Below are 21,048 nucleotides of genomic sequence, written 5' to 3'. Positions count from 1 at the left end.
AGATCAAGCTAAGAATATTTCCTTTATATTTTTAGCCTGAAGATGAACCTTAAATGTTTCTTGTCTCGCAGCGCCAAGAGACGTGACAGTTGTTGCGACTGGCGACAGATGGTGCCAGCTCTGCTGGAAGAGTCCACTCAGTGGACACGCGCTTGGCTACTCAATAGCGGTGCATGACAACGCGAGCTCAGTATTTCGAAACGTCAGTGTTAGTGAGTTGGGAAGAAAGGACGCCATGTTGTGTACTGCAGTAAATGATCTGCGCAAGTGGACGGACTACAGTGTCCAGGTGGCAGGCTGGAACGTGGACGAAGCAGGAATAACGAGTGCCCCAATTTCGTTTACGACGCGAGTAAATCGTAAGTTGAATATTAAAAACATGTTCCTGCTTAATAAAGATTAATTCTCATTTATCATCACGTATTATGACGTGCCCCTCGTATGCCCCAAATCTGCGACAACAGCAAAGAATTCAGAAGTCGATAAAAGCAATGATCGATCTCGAGCCTTAAGTTTGTTAATCGATACTCGCGATTTTGAAGTCGATATAATTACTTCCCTGGGAAGATGAGACAGTGCTTTATGAAATGCAAAGAATTCAGAAGTCGATTAAAGCAATGATCGATCTCGAGCCTTAAGTTTGTTAATCGATACTCGCGATTTTGAAGTCGATATAATTACTTCCCTGGGAAGATGAGACAGTGCTTTATGAAACGCAAAGAATTCAGAAGTCGATAAAAGCAATGATCGATCTCGAGCCTTAAGTTTGTTAATCGATACTCGCGATTTTGAAGTCGATGTAATTACTTCCCTGGGAAGATGAGACAGTGCTTTATGAAACGCAAAGAATTCAGAAGTCGATAAAAGCAATGATCGATCTCGAGCCTTAAGTTTGTTAATCGATACTCGCGATTTTGAAGTCGATATAATTACTTCCCTGGGAAGATGAGACAGTGCTTTATGAAACGCAAGATGGTTTATCTCTCGTACTGTCTCAGTGATAAATTCTGTTTAATTCTTTAGATAAACTTTAAGCGTAGAGAAAACAGTTTTGACGTTTGTCTTGCAGGAAGTTGTCAGAGCATCAACTCCACTGAGTACACCTGCTCTTGTCTCATGGGTTTCTATGGCGACAACTGCTCTTTCTTCAACCCTTGCAACGGCTCAGAGCCGCCTTGCCAGAACGGAGGCACGTGCAAAAGGTAAGCTGTGATGCAGATGGATCAAGGTCTCTCTCTACTCGTCCGTGGCTGGTGTTAGGGTGGATTCTGAGTCTGAGGACAGATGTTGCCGGAAGCTGTTGCGACGCTCCACAGGCAATGGACTGCATGAAAGTGGATCTTTTAAATGTGTTGTTCTCCTGTGAGCATCTGCGCTAATTCGAATAAAGAATATTTTATTACTTTGAGAAGAGTTACCGTTGCCACACGTCATAATTGAATGGAGGTGTAGAAAGTGGACTGATTTTATCCAATGAAAAATATTGCGCTTCGTAATTAACCTTTCTGTCTTTCAAGGAATGCAATTTCTTTCAGTAACGAGAGTAACTTATTTACGTGCGAGTGCCCCGACGGATACTACGGCCCCTCGTGTGAGAACTTCAACCCCTGTTCACGGTCCCCATGCCAGCACAATTCCACGTGTTCAAATGTGACGAGTTCTAAGTACAAGTGCATTTGTAAACCAGGATATACAGGTAAGATCCATATTGCAGTCACAGTTATGTTTTATTACTGTTCTAAGGTTAATTTAAAAAAATTTTGCATTAAAAATTTCTAACCTTTCGCGAGAGAATTGCAGGAAGTTGGCATCTATCACGTGGGTGTGGGGAATTTTAATCCTTGCCTATTAATTGAAGAACAGGTAGAAAATCATGTCAAGATGATTAAAAAAATGATTGATGATCATTTGCATATTTTTATTCTACGACCACACATCTTAGCTACGAAGTCTGTGGAAAAATATTTATAAAATACAGGAAAGAGTCTGTTCTGACTAGAAATTTCGTAAAGGTTAAAGGATCAGTAGATCGGAACCCAACACGACGATCAGATCCATGTCACGTGATGCAATGTATTTATTTCTCTATTTTTGCAGGAAATATATGCGAGATAAACATAAATGAATGCGAGCCTTATCCATGTCTGAACATTGCCACGTGCATCGACGGACTTGACAACTTCACGTGCGTGTGTGCCAATGGATTCGAAGGTAAGGCTTTAATTCCTTTGTTGTTTGTTGGTTGAAGTGGTTATTTTTTTTAGGCACTACAGCAGCAGTGGTCGCTGATAATTTTCCAGCAGCTAAGAATATTCTAATACTCCAATTTCATTGAGAAATCCTTCTTTTTTCCTTGTTTTCTCCTTGTAATTGCAGGAAACCTGTGCCAGTTCAATGTTGATGAATGTAAGGAAGAACCTTGTCAAAATGGAGGAATGTGTTTCGATGAAATTGGGTCGTATCAGTGTCAATGTCCCCCAGGATACGAAGGTAAATTTCTAGTAGTCGACTTTGCTGCTATTATATTAATTATTGTATTTACCAAACATAATATTTATTCGAATATTAGTAAGTTTAGTGATGATTGAATAAACATAACCACGGCTACAAATACATTTTTTTTTTTGGTTTTGAAGGGGCTCACTGCGAAATCAACATCGATGACTGTCAGTCGAACCAATGTGAAAATAATGGAACGTGTGTGGATGGACTTGGAGATTATTTTTGTAACTGTCAGGCTGGATTTGAAGGTAAGGATATTTTAGATTCCTGCTGCGGTTTCAAGAGGACTGCGGACGAAAGGTGTAGAAACTTCATAAATAAAAATAAGGGACATTCGTAATCTGAAGCTGATAAATATTTTAAACCATACAGAATTAACAATTTTCTTCCAAAAGTTTAAAAAATATATTTATTTATCTCAATTTATGACTAATAGGTAACAAAAGTTGATGAGAGTTCAGTATAAGCCAAAGAAGTTTATTTTCTGGCTTCTCTGTGTCGAAGGAATCCGGACAAAGGATTTAAGCAAAAATTAATATTGCAGTTCTACCATGACAGTGGAGGAGCAAGGATTAAGCGATTCATATATTTCCATTGCCAGGTGAAGGGGTTTAAGTCTCGATAGTTTGGTAAATGAGAAATATTTTAAAGGAAGTCGTCATAAATCAGACTGATTTTTCCTCAAAGAAGGTGCCAAATTTGGTTAAGAAACTAAGATTTGAACTCAAGGTTTAGGTGTTCATCTTTCTGAATTTTAGAATAAACCTAACCTAACCTAACCTAACTTAACCTAACCTAACTTAACATAACCTAACCTAACTTAACCTAATCTAACCTAACTTAACATAACCTAACTTAACCTAACATAACCCAACCTAACCTCATCTAACCTAACCTAACCTAACTCTTGGCTATGCCGACCGTCTCATTTCAGAGCCGCATTACTTGATTGTTTAATTAACTATCACGCGCTGCTTTTTGTAATGTGTGTTGTTCTCTGACGCACAAGGCGACTACTGCGAGGATGAAACAAATGAGTGCATGGCGCGTCCTTGCCTGAACGGAGGAACCTGCACCGACGCATTCAATGACTTTTCTTGTGAGTGTCCGCCTGGATACAATGGCAAGCGCTGCGAGTGGGACGTTGGTAAGTTTTCTTTTATTTTGTCCCAAGCTTAAATATCTTACAATGTCAAAGGTCAAATAGCGACGCCGAGAGCTGTAACTCCTCGGTTACTTTGTCGTAGTCTTCATCAAGCGACGTAGCACGCGATTTGGTTGAAATATTGAAATATACATGTTCCTTGTGAGTTAATGACTGTGAATGCAATAAAAAGGATGTCCGCTTAGTCTTGACTCTCGAAATGCTGTATTTATTTCAGTATTAAAATCTGAGTTAGTAATTTGTTGTATACTTTAATTTTTATATTCATTACACTTTTCTTAGAAACGTTTATTCTGCAAAAATTGAATTTGGGGATCTAACTTTTGGTGTGATAAAAATTCTGAATCTATAAAAGACTTTGATTTTTTTTAACCAGCTAAGCAAAGAAGGAGTCTGATCTGTAGAGTTAATTAAATTAATATGCCTAACTCGAACGAGAAAAATATAAGTTTATCTGTTCTCAATTTTATTCGTTCATAGATACAGATGGATGAAAAAATGTTAATAAGTGTTCAGCAGAGTTGTTAACCTAACCTAACTTAACTTAACCTAACTTAACATAACCTAACTTAACCTAACCTAACTTAACATAACATAACCTAACATAACTTAACCTAACCTAACCTAACATAACCTAACCTAACCTAACCTAACCTAACTTAACATAACATAACCTAACATAACTTAACCTAACTTAACCTAACCTAACTTAACCTAACCTAACTTAACATAACCTAACTTAACCTAACTTAACATAACATAACCTAACATAACTTAACCTAACCTAACCTAACCTAACCTAACCTAACTTAACATAACATAACCTAACATAACTTAACCTAACTTAACCTAACTTAACCTAACCTAACTTAACATAACATAACCTAACATAACTTAACCTAACTTAACCTAACCTAACTTAACATAACCTAACTTAACCTAACCTAACTTAACATAACATAACCTAACATAACTTAACCTAATCTAACTTAACATAACCTAACTTAACATAACATAACCTAACCTAACTTAACCTAACTTAACCTAACCTAACGTAACTTAACATAACCTAACTTAACCTAACCTAACCTAACTTAACCTAACTTAACCTAACCTAACGTAACTTAACATAACCTAACCTAACTTAACATAACCTAACTTAACATAACATAACATAACATAACATAACCTAACTTAACATAACATAACCTAACCTAACCTAACTTTCAATTATTGACAATTTGAAACATCATTTTTTACAGGTGAGACTATGAAGAGTTTTAAGATATTGTAAATGTCTGGATCTGTTTATTTGTTAAGTTTTTGTACCAGTGAATATTGGAGTAACTGAAGAAAAACTTAAATTAAATGACTATTTTTGTCTTCTTTGGAAGGCATTTTAAAATGACGTGAAAACTATTCGTCAGATTAAAATACGGACTACAAGTGGTGAGCAGAGGAACAAATAATTTTTGTTGCTAACGGCATTTTAATATTTCAGATCTTTGTCAATCACAGCCGTGCAAAAATAACGGAGAATGCATCGACTTGATCGATCACACCGAGTGCAGATGCCTTCGGGGTTATCGTGGATCATTCTGTGAAATGAAAGGTAAAACATTTAGAGTTTGAGCGCGAGATTTCGACTTTTGTTAATTTTAAGGGACGAATATTACTTATAAATGTTACGTGTTTTTAATTCTGATGTGACGTGGTGATAATTTTGTGTTCAGTGCAATGCCCTGGTGAATTGTTGGAAACTGATAGGGGAAGATTCTTTTGGGAGCCAGTGGCTCACGGAATGGTGTCCAGATTGCCTTGCCCCTATGGAATAAGTACCAACTACACCGAGTACCTGGAAAAGCTGGCCCATGATTACGCACTGGGATTGGGTCAACACCCGTTCCATAACCCGACCGCGCAGACATCACCGGAAGCGAAGAACGGAAATGCACATCGTGAATTGATTTCAGATGTGAGTCATGGAAACGGTAGACTAACTTAAGAATAAGATAGTATAATTCCGTCATATTGTGAATATTATATCAATTATTTGTTTTAATCCGTCTAATCACAATATAATTTAAAATCTCTTATAATTAAGATAATAAAATGTCATTCATGTTCCATATCGATTGATCGAAATGTAAATCGATCAATCGATATGGAACATGAATGACATTTTATTATCTTAATTATAAGAGATTTTAAATTATATTGTGATCAGACGGATTAAAACAAATAATTGATATAACTTAAGAATATTAATTTCTAGTATCTCTTCATATCCAATTCTCTGATATTATTACATTAACCTTAAAAGAACTGAAAGCGACATGTTTGTTCCATGACGTGTAACCACGAAAGGCTGAATGGGTTAACACTGTCATGTTACGTTATGACTTCATTAAAAAATGTTATGTGCTTGTAAAATTAAGAAACTTTTGTGTCATATGTGATTTTATGGGGTGTGTTCGCTTATGAAAATCCCTCTGAATTTTTGTAAAAAATTTTCGAAATTTTTATAGTTCTCTCCAAGCAGCCATTCCTTCTTTGTTCTACCACGAAATGATAAAAGAAATTTATAAAAATGCTGTATAAAAGCGTTAACTTATCTCGTGGAACAGTAATTAGAGATACGTCGATCCTTGTTGCGTTCTGCACAATAGTCGCAAGATTTCTATCGAGGAACTCGCGAATGGAGAAACCGTGGAATGTCGTAATTAATATTTTTTACAGTCCGTGAGCAATGGACGTCTAATTGTTTGTTTGCGTCTATCAGTTAAGATATCCAGGCCTGAGTGCAAACACAGAATCTTCAAGGCTCTTGAAGAACTTGAACAAGGGGTACGAAAGCCACGTGAAACGTTTACTGATGAGTCTGAAGAGCGACCCAGTGAAACTGCTCGCTTATCTGAAAGACACGGAGTACAACCAAGTTCATGAAATCGCTGTGAGCACGCAACAGAGACTGAGGGAACTGAAACTTCGCAGCGACGAAGACGGCCGGCCCTTTGCAGTGAGAAGCTGCATTCAACAGAGGGACGGCTCCGTGATGTGGAATTACATGGACGACAACATCTGTCGAGATGAGGTCAGTGTGAGTTTCAGTTTAAGAACTTTGTAGTACGAGTATAATTAAATTCTAGGTTATGTACGCAGAATTTTGAGGTTAGGATTTAGTATGCGGGTCGTAGGATTCTAGGTTATGTACGCAGAATTTTGAGGTTATGATTTAGTATGCGGGTCGTAGGATTCTAGGTTATGTACGCAGAATTTTGAGGTTATGATTTAGTATGCGGGTCGTAGGATTCTAGGTTATGTACGCAGAATTTTGAGGTTATGATTTAGTACGCGGGTCGTAGGATTCTAGGTTATGTACGCAGAATTTTGAGGTTATGATTTAGTACGTGGGTCGTAGGATTCTAGGTTATGTACGCAGAATTTTGAGGTTATGATTTAGTATGCGGGTCGTAGGATTCTAGGTTATGTACGCAGAATTTTGAGGTTATGATTTAGTACGCGGGTCGTAGGATTCTAGGTTATGTACGCAGAATTTTGAGGTTATGATTTAGTACGCGGGTCGTAGGATTCTAGGTTATGTACGCAGAATTTTGAGGTTATGATTTAGTATGCGGGTCGTAGGATTCTAGGTTATGTACGCAGAATTTTGAGGTTATGATTTAGTATGCGGGTCGTAGGATTCTAGGTTATGTACGCAGAATTTTGAGGTTATGATTTAGTATGCGGGTCGTAGGATTCTAGGTTATGTACGCAGAATTTTGAGGTTATGATTTAGTACGTGGGTCGTAGGATTCTAGGTTATGTACGCAGAATTTTGAGGTTATGATTTAGTATGCGGGTCGTAGGATTCTAGGTTATGTACGCAGAATTTTGAGGTTATGATTTAGTATGCGGGTCGTAGGATTCTAGGTTATGTACGCAGAATTTTGAGGTTATGATTTAGTACGTGGGTCGTAGGATTCTAGGTTATGTACGCAGAATTTTGAGGTTATGATTTAGTACGTGGGTCGTAGGAAAATTGTGTGTGAATTTGATTTCTGTTTGTTATTTTTTTTGGAGATCGTCAGGAAAATAAAACGTGTGATCAGTGAGCTCTGACTTCAAAACTGGCGAATACGGAGTACATTTGTTGCATTTGTTCTAGCATTCGACAAACGCTGAGCAGTGGAGCTTGGAGCTGGAGCAGCTCACTAAAGATCCAGCTCAGATAAATGTTCAGATCTTCATAAATGCAAGTGTTCAGATAAAGAAGATTCTGCAATATGCTCTGATGGATAGGAAGGTAAACTGTTCGATATCATCTTTTTTTGTTATATTTCAATATTTCGTAATGTGGTAAATACTTTTACGCGGTGCAGGAATCTTAACCGCGCAACGAGAAGTTTTGTCAGCTGGGAGGATAAGAATTCTTCTGGTCTATTTTCCTTTTTAGTTATTGAATTTACCTTTCGACTTTAAGTTTATAGGATGAAATTAATTTTAAAATTTGGGTTATTATTTAATTGTATCTTTTTAAATTATGATTCATTTATAGTTTAAATGCGTCATGTTTGTGTTTTATAATTAAAATATATAATATAATTCAGGTCTATACACAAACTTTACTTACAGATGTTAAAATTTAAAATTAATATTGATATTTGCGCTATTCATCATCATCATAGCGCAAATATCAATATTAATTTTAAATTTTAACATCTGTAAGTAAAGTTTGTGTATAGACCTGAATTATATTATATATTTTGATTCATTATCAAATTTTTACGTTACGTCTATGTCTTTTACTGAAGTGTCACGGCTTTCTACAATATAACTAGGAGATATGAGATTCTGCTACTTGAAGAGCCGTATTGGACCTAAAAAATTCTGAATTCTTTTGATTTTACCAAAGTACTGTATCTGTTGGGTCTAAATATGTAAATGACTCCCAGTTGCTCAGCAAAGTTCCTTTTAAAAGTTGCGTTAATCCTCGCATGTACTTTATTGGTGGCCATCTTGCATAAATCAAATGTATTTTAATAACGTTGTTTCCAGATAGCGCACAGCATGTTTGTTGTAATCAGCAACATGATGGCCGTCAATGACTCAGTGCTTGAGGAATGCGACAAGAACGGATTCGTAACGAGAGGCTTGGTCCAGGTCGTCGACACATACGCCGCTGCAGCGAGACTGCCATCTGATGGGAGGCTTGTAATAGTTTCTGATAACGTGGCTTTGGAAGCAAGGGAGGTTTCTCCTAGTGAATTTAGAGCCATTGCGGATGGCGTGTCGTATTCGTCGCCAGAAATCAAGAGCACGGACTCGTCAGTACTCGGCGAAAACGGTGAAGTGAGTCCAAGAACACGGTTAACAATTTATAAATTGTTATTACAGTTTCAGTTGCGTTGAAATATATTACCCTTTATTGATGTTTGAATATTTCTTCTGCTCTAGGATATTTTTATCAACATTCCAAGAGAGGCGCTCGACAGAGCATTACGGCAGCTACGCAGCGTTAGAGTCCAGTTTGTGTCGTACAGGAACAGCAAATTCTTCCGACAAAACAATAGCATTTCAGGCTCCGTCGTGAGTTATGGCGCAAAACAACGAGTGATCTCGGCCTCCCTCTCCAACATTACGATAAGCAATTTGACAGAATTGCTGGTATATAACTTCCAAAACAAGAATGGAAATTCGAAACAAATTTGTGTCTACTGGGATGCTGAGAGTAAGTTGCAATATTGTGTCTTGAGATCGATATATCGTTACGTAGCACTTCGAGTTCAAAATGGCGGAGCACCAAACGAATGGGTGTAAATTGGGTGGCAACCAAACTGACCCTTGCAGTGTGACCTTAATTATCAAGATCGTAACCTTGACTACAATGTGTATCTTAACTCAAACTATTAACCCTTTGAAGCCGAAGCTCGTCTTCATAACATTTACGAATCCAGACCGTACCGCGAAGAAAACACTACACCTCACCATTACGAAAATCAGCTGGTTAACCCTTTGAAGCCGAAGCTCGTCTTCATAATATTTACGAATCCAGACCGTACCGCGAAGAAAACACTTCACTTAACCATTAGAAGTCGAATCAGGCGGTACCACATAAGATTTAACATCCCGGTCAAAGCCTTAAACATAAAAAAAAAAATTAGCAGACGCAAGAATTCATATTCAGCCCTCACCATCATAAACCTCGATGGAAGTTGGTTTATTGCTTACTTTCTAGGTCAGGAATGGCTGGATAATGGGATATTTACAAACCAGAGTATGGACTGGATCCAATGCGAGTCGACGCACATGACGGCGTTCTCGGTGCTTCTCGATCCCAACATGGGGCTACCCGTACCAGACAAACACAAACATGTCCTGAGTGTCATCAGCTACATAGGCTCCGTATGCAGTATTATTGGTCTCGTCCTAACAATTCTCACTTATTCAATGTTCAGGTGAGTTTCAGTAAATTGCAGCGCTGTTCGTCTATACGAGGTGCGATCGGAAAGTTTCCAGACTGCGCCTATAAAAAAAAAACCCGTACACTTATCTCAGGTATTAAATTCATCCATCACCCTCGAAGTAGTTCCCCTGGGAGTGAACACAACGATCCCAGCGCCGCTGCCAAGCCTGGAAGCATCCCTGGAAATCTTTCTTTGTCAGCCTGTCAAGCACCATCTGCGATTCTGCCTGAATCTCTTGCCAAAGACTCGCCAAAACGGCTACGGGAACCTATGAAATGCTAAAGCAAGCATTTGGGAAGTCCGCAATGGGTCGTGCACAAACTTTTGTGTGGCATTCACGTTTTAAAAATGGCCGAACCTCTGTCGATGATGACGAGCGTTCTGGACGACCATCTTCGAGCACAACGCACGAAAATGTTACGAAGATCGACGTCGTACCATCAACGACTTGTGCGACATTGTTGGGATAGGCTATGGGACCTGTCAGCTGATTCTAAAGGAAGAACTCCACATGCGACGCATCCTGTCTGAGGACCAGAAGCAGAATCGACTTGACTTCTCGTTTGTCAGGAGCTCAAAGATCTTGCAAGAACCGACCCCAACTTCCTTTCTAAGCTCCGTGTGACTTCTTCCTCTTCCCAAAGATGAAAATTCAGCTAAAGGGAAGGAGATTTGAGACGATAGAAGAGATTCAGGCAGAATCGCAGATGGTGCTTGACAAGCTGACAAAGAAAGATTTCCAGGGATGCTTCCAGGCTTGGCAGCGGCGCTGGGATCGTTGTGTTCACTCCCAGGGAAACTACTTCGAGGGTGATGGATGAATTTAATACCTGAGATAAGTGTACGGGTTTTTATATGCGCAGTCTTGAAACTTTCCGATCGCACCTCGTATTTATGTTTTTTTTAAGTGAACGTGAAGTATCGATGATTTACGTTAAAATCGCAGGATGTGCATAAAATACGACGCTGCTGTGCTGTTTACATGTTTTTTTTTGGGCGGTTTCTCGCAGGTGCCTGAACCGCGATCGATCAGGGAAGATTCTTCTGAATCTGTGCATTTCATTGCTGCTGATGAATCTAGCATTCCTGCTGGTAGCAGCCGAAGAATACATGGACAGCAGTTCGCTGATTGTCATTGACGTATGCACTGGAGTCGCCGTGCTCACTCACTATCTCGTTCTCACGTCTCTCATGTGGATGTTGGTCGAGGCCATCAACATGTACCAGCTCCTCATCACAGTCTTTGCCACTTCAGAAACCAAGTTTATGTGCAAAAGGATGATTTGTGCTTGGGGTATGCGCCAAAACTGAAATAATTTAATATTTTTTTTAATGGTGACTTCGCGAGGTGCAAGCGACTGATTTGTATGTTGTGTTTTCAGGAGTGCCACTTGTCATCGTAGGAGGGACGGCATTCTACGACATGCAGTACTACAGTTCGACAGATTCTGAGTACTGCATGGTCTCTCCATCGAAACCGATCCTCTATTACGTAACCTACCTGGGACCATCCTGTCTCATCTTGGCTCTTAATTGCATTGTATTCATCCTTGTGAGCAAAGTTTTGTTTCAGAGACGTGGTCATGGCCACGCTGTCGGCAAAGTTGGAATGAATACAGAGAATCCTACTATAACTGTAGCTCAGGTAAGACAGCTTTACAGCATTTGTGTCCCAGTAATATGTATCTTCAGTGTTACGCAGTCGACGTTCTTCACTTTTTCAGTAACGCGCGCGCATGCGTATGTCAGCTTAGGAGTACGCGTCTGATTTTCTGTTCATTCTAGATACGCGGAGCATTCACTGTGATGACTCTTCTTGGAGTCACTTGGGTGTTTGGAGCCCTTGCTTTGGGAGAAGCAAAATTGGTGTTCCAGTATATCTTCTGCATTTCCAACTCACTTCAAGGCTTCATCATATTTGTGGTTCGGTGTGTGCAGTACCCTGAAGCTCGCATGGCATGGCTCGCATTCTTGCACACCGGCAAGCTGAAGAAGAACCGTGGTCCTCAAGGACATGGGTTACGTTCATCCTCGGCGGGGAACTCCCACTCTAGGCATACGATTTCGTCAAGCACTCATTCACAGTCACAACATCCAGGGATGGCCAACCTCCGGTCTCAGAGTCAGCTCCTGATGCAGTCTAGACTCCGCTCTTCGTGCACGTCATCAACTCGTAAGACGAGCCTACCAGAATCGAGCAGCTGTACGAGTAACAGCAGTGAATCAGGACGCGGTTTCCTGTGGAATCGTTTCCATCAAAGCGAATCCTGTCAAAAGTCACATCCTCGCGTCTGCTCCAGTTGGAACTTTCGAAGCATTTTTGGATCTGGACGTGCCCCTGATTATAAAAAAGAGTCAGATTCCAGTTCCCAAAAGAAGGCAGAAAAAGTAGAAATTCAGTCACAAAGCAAGACAGATGGGAGTTACAACGGTGCCACCCATCTCTCAGAATCTTTGACGAGAGAGTTAAAGCAAACACTGGAAGGAAGATCCGCGCACGTACCGCTTTCTCGAAGCCAGAGCATGCACATCCAGTCTGTATGTTGTAGCTCTGAAGCGTGTCGAGCTTCCGAAGTCGACAGAGGATTCGGGGACTTGAAGAGAGGTGGCAGCATGAGGTGTAATCAAACGTGTGGCAGCCAGCACTCGCTCACTACAAAGGAAGGAGAAGACACTTCGTGGCAGTTCATGAGAGCTCCCCCAGATGGCATTTCAGAATCAAAGGCAACAGCAACAGCAGCAACAGGAGAAAGTCACGCAACAAGCCACAGCCATTCTGACCAGGGGTACATGTCTGGAACGTGCACTGCAGAACAGTCCCCTGAAAGCCCTCGACAAGAACCCAAGCAAGCGGTTTCTGGTACTATTCCACCTCCGTTACAGCTTGATGTCTGTCACCACGATCAGCGACTTACCGTCTCAACACCCGATAACCTTTATCCTGAACCCAATGACGAAACAATGGATGGATTCCATAAGAACGTGCTGGCCAGGAGTGACAGTGACATCTCTGTATTGGTACCAAAACTAGATGACCACGGTGGCAAGGTACCAGCCCCGTACGTTGCCATTAAGAGTGAGATGGCGCACGCTAACAGCGCATTTTCTCCGCCAAATCTGATGTATGAGAAATCAAGCATCCAGCAGTCAGGAGTAGGAGGTGGCTTCATCACAGAAAGTAGACTGTACTGTGGAGGAACCAATAGGGATATCTTGGAAGTACATTGTGTGGATCATCCCAGCTCCACTTCTCGCCGGAGCTCCAGCACAAAAAGTTATTCCTCGTCAGAAGGCTGTAATGGAGACAGCAGCAGTAATGGCAGCCTTCAGTCTGAAAGCTGTTCGCTAGAGATGGAACCGCGAGCCGTACGGCTATCGGCACATCGTCGTCCCTTTCACCTTCGTCGTCACGCCAAGAGGGTTCGCTGCGAAGAGGTTCTGTAATTTTTGTATTGTAGCTGCGTCCTGGAAGATAAGAGAGTTGAGTGTAACCGAATATCAACTGCCAAATTACAAAATTATGTTATTCAAATTAAAAGCCCAGTTGTGATTGCTGTGATGTTCTTTGGCAAGTTTACGTATATAATTTATAAATATTACGAGAGTTTTTAAAACGCGGAACTTCATAAATGTTTCTTGCAGTATTACTTTAATATGATTTAATTCTTTTGAGACCTTCCATTTAACGAAGAAGCGTTGCAGACAGAGGGACCACGGCCACGATCATTGAGCAAAGAATATTTATGGCATACGAGCCGAAAATCATATGCCAACAAAAAAATTCAGTTAATAAGTGCCGATGGTAATGAATTGTAATTAATTATTCCACCTTCTTTAATATTTTAACTACTTAGGCGGTAAACTGCGTTGTGTATCGGAGATTTTTGAAATTTCTCTGATGATACGTGCACGTGTGTGGATCTCATTGTACATTTCTTAGGATAATATTCTCATAAATTGTATGTTAGAGGGTAAAGGTTAAAGGAGTTTGTTATGAACAGTGAAATATTTGTTGAAGGTGGAGAGTGTCGTAAGTGCCACATTAGTAGACACCTATAAATATTGTTGTTTGTCTTTATTGTTAATTCATAGTTTGTATTATACGTTACTTATATTGTAGGGTATTTTATAAATCAAAATGGGGGGGTCGTGCAAGTTATATGTATTTTAAACCGTTAACATATTGACCCCTAGGTTACTGAAGTTTGTGCAGGAACTGAGATCCAATTTTAAAATTTACGTTAAAAATATTTTTTAAAAATTTGATGGTGAGTAAAAGTAACAAATATATATTCTAGAATTTATTGGAAAGTATGGTCAAGGAGAAAATAATATAGTACTGAAATCAAATGAAAAATTAGATGTCATTTTATTAGGGGCCTCGGAAATAAATAAGGACTTTGTAAAATGTATTGTTATATTTCTGGGAATTAATTTATTATCAAAGTTAAGTTATAAAAATGTATTTTTAGATTAATATCCTTAACCCTTCTCTGCCAAAGGACATGGCGATAAAGGAAATTTAAATTTTGAAAGAGTAAAGTGTATCATTTTACATAAATCACTCCAAGCAGAGATTCAGTTATTAAAATTTGTTTTTTTTTTTCCAAATTTTCATATTATATTCAGAATGCTATAGGGGACTGTAATAAATGATCCATTGACTAAATAAATAAAACTTAACTATATGGCATAATGTCCTTGTGAATTTAAGTGGTCACTTGGATAACAATAATAATAATAATAATAATAATAGCCCAAAAATTTTTAAAAATTAATGTTAAAATTAAAATTAAGTATACATTGAAACATCTTAAAAAAGTTACATTTTATATCTGTGCATTGATCATAAAATTGTTGTAGAAAATTAAATATGGTGTAAAATTTAAAAAAAAATTCATCATCTTCGCATTCCTTCTGGCTTACATTCAGATGCTGCCAGCAAAACTTTGAATTTATGACAATGTCACGACTACACGACCCAAAACTGACAATTTTTTGGTAAAATAACTTCATAATAATTATCAATAAATTACGGCTGGAAAATATAACAGAATACATTGTCGTCGCTGTCATAGAGTGACTCTACAGTAGGCCACAGCGATGTACATCCTGCTGGAATGTACTTAACAGGGTGGGATTCAAAAGTGATAACATTAATACATATCACTGTACACGTATTTACTTAGAGAAATCTCTTTTGAATAGAGAATGTCAGTGGCTGTAAAATATGTATTATAATGTAAATAGTGTGGCGATTTATAAATATCATTTTCCACACTTGAAATAATGTCCTCTCGGAACTACTGTAAATATAAAATGTTGTTACGAAAGGCCAGAGAGAAGTTAGAGCTGTACCCCAGAAGGTGACGAAGTGAGAGGCGTGTCAGATGGTGCTGAAGGGTTAAACGTGCGTCGGATCAATGAGTTATTCAGTTTTAATTGTTCTCTCCTCTGTTGCCTGTCAATTACATTCCACGCTTTAATCGAGTTTCAAGCCGAGAAACAGCAATCACTTCTGCCGCAGTTCATTCCTTTTTTGAAGTACGCGACTCTCAAAGACTGAAGACAAAGGAGCCATGGAGTGAACAGAGTGGGTCAGGATGCCCAAAGGTGGAAACTAGTCACAATTTTTACAAAATTAAAAGATTCTAGATTACATTTTAAGATAACGGATAACGAATTGTTTCATAGTATGAAGTTTTACTTAATTAATGTGTGTTTTATAAAGGAAGGAGTGCAGAGTGAATGTGACAAGAGATGCGTGTCTATTTTTATTGCGTGAATGACTGAAACTAGGCATCCGCGTTAACTGTTGAAGACTTAGGCCTAGGGAAGTGACATTGGCCATTTGCTGTGTTTCCTCCATCAACTCCATTTTCAGTGTCTCGAGTCTACGTGTCGAGTGTCGTGATCTCCCGCGACGAGCCGAGGAGTCGCATAATGACGGCTAGCCAGAACTTTAAATTTGTTGCTTGTCTGCATATTTTTTAACCTGTAACCTAATATGGAATTTGGAATAATGTGAGAATTGTGGACGTATTCAAAATATATTAGAAGCCAGTGGATAACTTTTATGTTACGTGTGACCTGTTACGATTACTGGTGCTTAGTTTTAAATTGAGCGAAGAGGAATGTTGGTAAATTTCTAGCTTAGCGTATATGTGTTATGTTTATTGACATAATTAACCTTGTGAGTTGTTAAAAAAGAAACATGGCAATTATTCAGAGAAAGATAATGATGATTTTACTGTTGATATGTTAAAATGAGGCTGAGGTTTTGAGAAAGTGCTCTCAGGTATTTAGTTAAATGAAGGCTGCATCTAAAATCTTGGGTCTGTTAAATACCAGACTAAGACTAATTTCTTTTATACTGTCTGATACTTCGACGCAGAAACACATTTCAGTGTGTTTTTTTTAAAATATATCAAGATCAGCGAAATGGTGTGTCGTGCCGAAACGTCTGCTGTTGACTTATTTTCTGTAACGATCAATAGTTGTTGCAGCTTTCATAACTAACTGCCTCGTGCAACAGGCCAGGGGTACAATTCTATTTTCATTGTCCTTTGTCCGCCATAAAAATTCAATTCAGTAGAATGTCAAAGTTCAAGTTAACTTTCCAGTTCTAAGTTCATACTTATTGACACAGTTTAAAAATATGTCAACGTGACGGGTCAGTCGCCATTTTCAAAAGCTGAGATACACATTTTTGAACTTGATCTCCCAAAAATCATGCTTTTTACATAATTTTCTACTTCTGTTGCAAACTTTGTATGGGACTTGGTGTTACCATCTTTAATTTTGTCCAGTTTCTTATATTTTGATCATGTTGAATTATTTAAAATTTAATTAAATCTTGGTAGATAAAATTGTGCAATAATTACTAAGTACGTAAGACTTGAGGTTCTCACAGCGGTGAATATGAAGATTTCTGTCTTCTGGGTTGTTGCGCTGTGTAGTCTGGTCGATGTTAACCAACGTTTCAGAGGTCATACTGCCTCCATCATCAGGGCGATGAATATGCCAATAGGGTGTGAGGAGCTGGATTTATAGGCCGGGAAGTGAAAGGTGTAGCCTGCCCCGAGCCAATGGGCTGTCCCACATGTGGGAGTGATTCTGGAGGTAATTTTGAGTAAAAGAAATGTTAATTTATGAGGTCTGTTGAAAGACATTCAGGACCTGAGCTGTTGAAGTTCATATTCAGTCAGAGTTAAGGAAATTTCTTCATTACTGCTGCCCACTTTAATTACAACCCACACGTCAGAATCAACTTTTTCACCGTATCTTCAGATACGAACACAAGAAAATAGTTCCTAGAGTGGTAGTAAAATGATATTGCTCAGTTTGGCCTTTTCCTATTAGATGTGTCCGCTAACAAAGGAATGACACACAGTCAATATTTGGGTAAGAGAAAAAATACGATGCTTTAGTCTTGCCGCTGAAATTTCTAGTAACAGAGCTAAAAATCAGCCATGTTACTTTGATTCTAAATGTTATAATTACATGTTCTGTAAGTTCAGTGGAATTTAATTCACACAATTACAAAGAATTTGGCATCACTCGTATAAATGTTTTGCTTTCAAGAGTTCTTGCTGTTTATTCCGCAGAGCTAAGTAAACTGGCATATTTTTTCAAATTGTTTGGTTAAATACCAGAATCTGTTTGCTTATACGACTATTAAATTTAGGACCAACAAAACTGGCCTATGCAAAAACAGTACAAAAGCATTGTCATCCACGATTAATAGTTCCTTTCTCTCCAAATACAGTAGACTCGCGATTAATGACTGTGACGGGAGAAAACTCTCGTAGATAACTCAGTTCTGTGGATAATCCAAGGTCAGAAAATTTGAAGACGGTGGTTCCAAAACACGTTGAGTCCATTTAACTAAGTTTTGGCAAAACTGTTCTGTTTTATGGAAGGTGATATTTTTAGTAACTTAGCCAGTCGGACTAGTGGGTGTCGATCACGGCAGCTCGCAGACTGTTATGGAATAATGAATGTAAAACAGTTGTTGTAGCAGTTTTTAAGAAATACGGCCCATTTGTACCAGTTCGGTAAGTGAACATACCATGACACAGCGAGTATGGCATTTGAATAGCTTCGGTAATTAACGAACTGTCTCACAAAAGAAACTAATCTTTATTTTATTTGGTATTCGAAGTCGTGACATATTTATCACTTTAGAAAATAATGATTAATACAGAGTATAAGGAAGAATATTTCAAAAAGTTTGGCAAAACTTCTCGGTGGGGCCACAGTTCACAGATCTTAATATTAAAATTTTAAAAACACGTAAGAAGATGAGGAGGCGGCTATGCAAATATTCATTCTTTGATAATTAAACTACTGTCATATTAGACATCCCACTCACAGGCAGTTACGAGTCTACTGTCCATCCATTTTGTAGTCTTCCCACTTGTGATAAGTAAGTTGCTTTTAGAAATACTCTCCGAACTTCCTAGCCGGTGTTGTCGTGGTGCGCACGGTGCTAATTTTGTACCAGATAATGAAAGGAGAGGCATATCATAGTATTTGTACAAATAGAACCCAATTTAGGAGATACAGAACGTAGTAGGTGTTTGGTATAAAACTGTCAACATGTGGCACGCATATCAAAGTAACAGATGTTTCTGCCTTTCGTAAGTCTCAAGCCCAATTTGACTATGATTAATTCTCTCCTGATGCCATTTCTATGTGATGACTACGAAATGCTGGTAGACTTAATGACAGATCCTATGCATTACAGTTAAGTTATATTTTTTCAGGGAAATTAATTAATAACACATAATTTGTGGAAAATTTTTTGTGTTGATATATCAAAGATAAATGCAAATAAATAGTCACTTGTTGAATATAAAGAAATTTCACATCACAGTTTTAAGTTAAATTGTGTGTGTTAGTTTTTGTATATGCTGAAAATGGCGCATAGAGTATTTGAAATGTATAAATAATAAGATGCCAAATATTTTATAATTATGTAGGTACTATATCATTATTTGAATCTGTTGCATATTACGTACTGTCTTCTTTCATTTCATGGATAGATTATGCAAAATAATATATTACATGGAATTATATTTTTAAAGTTAATATTAAAATATTATGAACTTCGAACCTCTTGTGTTTAGAAGTTTTGAGTTTGTAGAAATTTTATTATAAAAATCCTTTGAAGCTCATTGCTCAAGAAAACAAACTTAAATACTCAAAGTCAAATTATATTTTTAGAGACAAATTCATAAAAAAATATAATTGGTTAAACTATGATAAGATTAGTGCTGTTCATTATATTTAAATGTTTATGTTGTACGTTACCTTCATCTTTGCCACTTCCGAACGACTCTAATCTCTTGGTCACCCACGATATCTTCTCCCATGTTGTTGCATTGAAGAGCTTTCATTGAAATCCTTTTCAGATCTTCAACTAGTCATATTCTATAATCTGACATTTCTTCTGGAAATAAAAATGTCCATCTTGATGGAAATTAGAAACATTTTATAAGTTTATATATCTAAAATAATATGTTGTAATTACTGTTTTTTCTTAATGGATTATTTTTTAACACGTCCCTTACTTTCTCTGTGTTTAAATGGAGTTAAGATGGCGTGAGTAGATTCATAATAATTTGGATATGCAAAAAACTGACTTATTGTTCTGTTGATCGCGTGTCTTGTACATGAGGCAAACACAGTTAAAGGTTCTAATTTCCAAGACACTCATTTAATCTGTGTAAATGCAAAGAAGAATTCGTCGTAATAAACTGAAAAAGGTTCCCGAGCAGCTTATAGTTGCTGCCTGTGCTCTTGGAGATGTTCATTATTTCTGACTTCATTCAGTGTAGGCCTACTAATTTTTATTTTCAAAGGAAGAATTTGAATGAATTTGAGTTGTGCTGACATCGTATGATACTGAATACTTCTGAATTGGACTCTAATATTTTGTTAAAGATGTGTAAGAATATTCATTTTGTTCCTTGATGCATGGATGAACGTTTTCTTTTTCTCCTGTGTGAGTTCTCTTGCTGTTCTGTAAAATGTGCGACCCTGTTGGTGTCCTAAAAGTTGAACGTTTGCTTCCGTGTGTTTGTATGGATGTTCCGTGTAAACAAATGTAGTACAAATGATCAATAAAAACAGTTGAATGTATATTCTTATTTTCTGTAGAAGTACATGAAAGGAGCGTTTAGGTTAGGTTAGGTTAGGTTAAGTTATGTTAGGTTAGGTTATGTTAGGTTAGGTTATGTTAACGTTCTGTACAGAACTGCTTTGTTTCCTGAAGACTGTCACATTATGTGCATATGACAGCTTCCTGTTAAGTTAGCATTTTTATGATAGCCAGGCTTGCCAATTTATTAAAAAATAGCAGATATTGTTGCCACAAACAAATGAGGGCGATGTGTAAAGCCAAAAATTAATTATCGTGACAATTTGTCATAAGGAGATTTATTGTGTCGTCAACATTTTTCTTCTACAGATCCAAATAAATGTATTAAATAGGAAAATGTTTACGGCAGGACACATATTAAAAACATTAGTTTTAAGTTTGACATACATTTTAAAAAAATTATGATTAGAAGTGTTATAAAAGTAGTTGTTTATTTATTGTTGTATAAGTTATTGCAAAATATCCATAATTATACAAACATATTTCAAATACTATAATAATATATATTAATATAATAATATTAATAATTTCAAGAGGATGTTAGTGTTTTAGTTCGTGGTTTCTTTAAAGACTCAGGTTAATGGGTCTCCGGTCCGGTATCCGAACGCGGGTCCTCCATAATTCGGAGCTAACCATTCGGCTGTGGAGTTTGTGTGTTGTTATCGCTTGGAAGAAAGTCATATTTATTTACTTTAAATCTTCGTGGGCTGTTGGAGAAACAAGGGAGGCAATCAGTCCTGATCTGCGAG

The 21,048-nt window shown here is 37.9% G+C and overlaps 1 protein-coding gene across 3 annotated transcripts in view; it reads left to right on the top strand.

Annotated features, from left to right (window-relative positions):
• Positions 1–20,280, top strand: part of LOC110834093 (uncharacterized) — a 273,000-nt gene extending 252,720 nt beyond the window's left edge. For all 3 annotated transcript variants that reach the window (XM_087354183.1, XM_087354184.1, XM_087354185.1), the window contains 17 exons: positions 72–359; positions 1,070–1,202; positions 1,536–1,696; positions 2,098–2,211; positions 2,377–2,490; positions 2,637–2,750; positions 3,512–3,649; positions 5,169–5,279; positions 5,401–5,642; positions 6,450–6,761; positions 7,836–7,973; positions 8,726–9,019; positions 9,125–9,398; positions 9,906–10,125; positions 11,145–11,428; positions 11,517–11,779; positions 11,920–20,280. In XM_087354183.1, coding sequence (XP_087210309.1) covers positions 72–359; positions 1,070–1,202; positions 1,536–1,696; positions 2,098–2,211; positions 2,377–2,490; positions 2,637–2,750; positions 3,512–3,649; positions 5,169–5,279; positions 5,401–5,642; positions 6,450–6,761; positions 7,836–7,973; positions 8,726–9,019; positions 9,125–9,398; positions 9,906–10,125; positions 11,145–11,428; positions 11,517–11,779; positions 11,920–13,578 — 4,859 coding nt within the window. In that variant the 3' untranslated portion in view covers positions 13,579–20,280. The remainder of the gene's footprint in view (positions 1–71; positions 360–1,069; positions 1,203–1,535; positions 1,697–2,097; positions 2,212–2,376; positions 2,491–2,636; positions 2,751–3,511; positions 3,650–5,168; positions 5,280–5,400; positions 5,643–6,449; positions 6,762–7,835; positions 7,974–8,725; positions 9,020–9,124; positions 9,399–9,905; positions 10,126–11,144; positions 11,429–11,516; positions 11,780–11,919) is intronic.
• Positions 20,281–21,048: the final 768 nt, after the last annotated feature.

Source organism: Zootermopsis nevadensis, unplaced genomic scaffold (assembly GCF_977971745.1).
Source record: "Zootermopsis nevadensis isolate Lab colony 2312 unplaced genomic scaffold, Znev_1.0 Znev_ptg000023l, whole genome shotgun sequence".
In the NCBI taxonomy this organism is placed as follows: Eukaryota; Metazoa; Arthropoda; class Insecta; order Blattodea; family Termopsidae; genus Zootermopsis; species Zootermopsis nevadensis.
The sequence above is the reverse complement of the archived record's forward strand: the minus strand, read 5'-3'. Positions and strand labels throughout refer to the sequence as shown.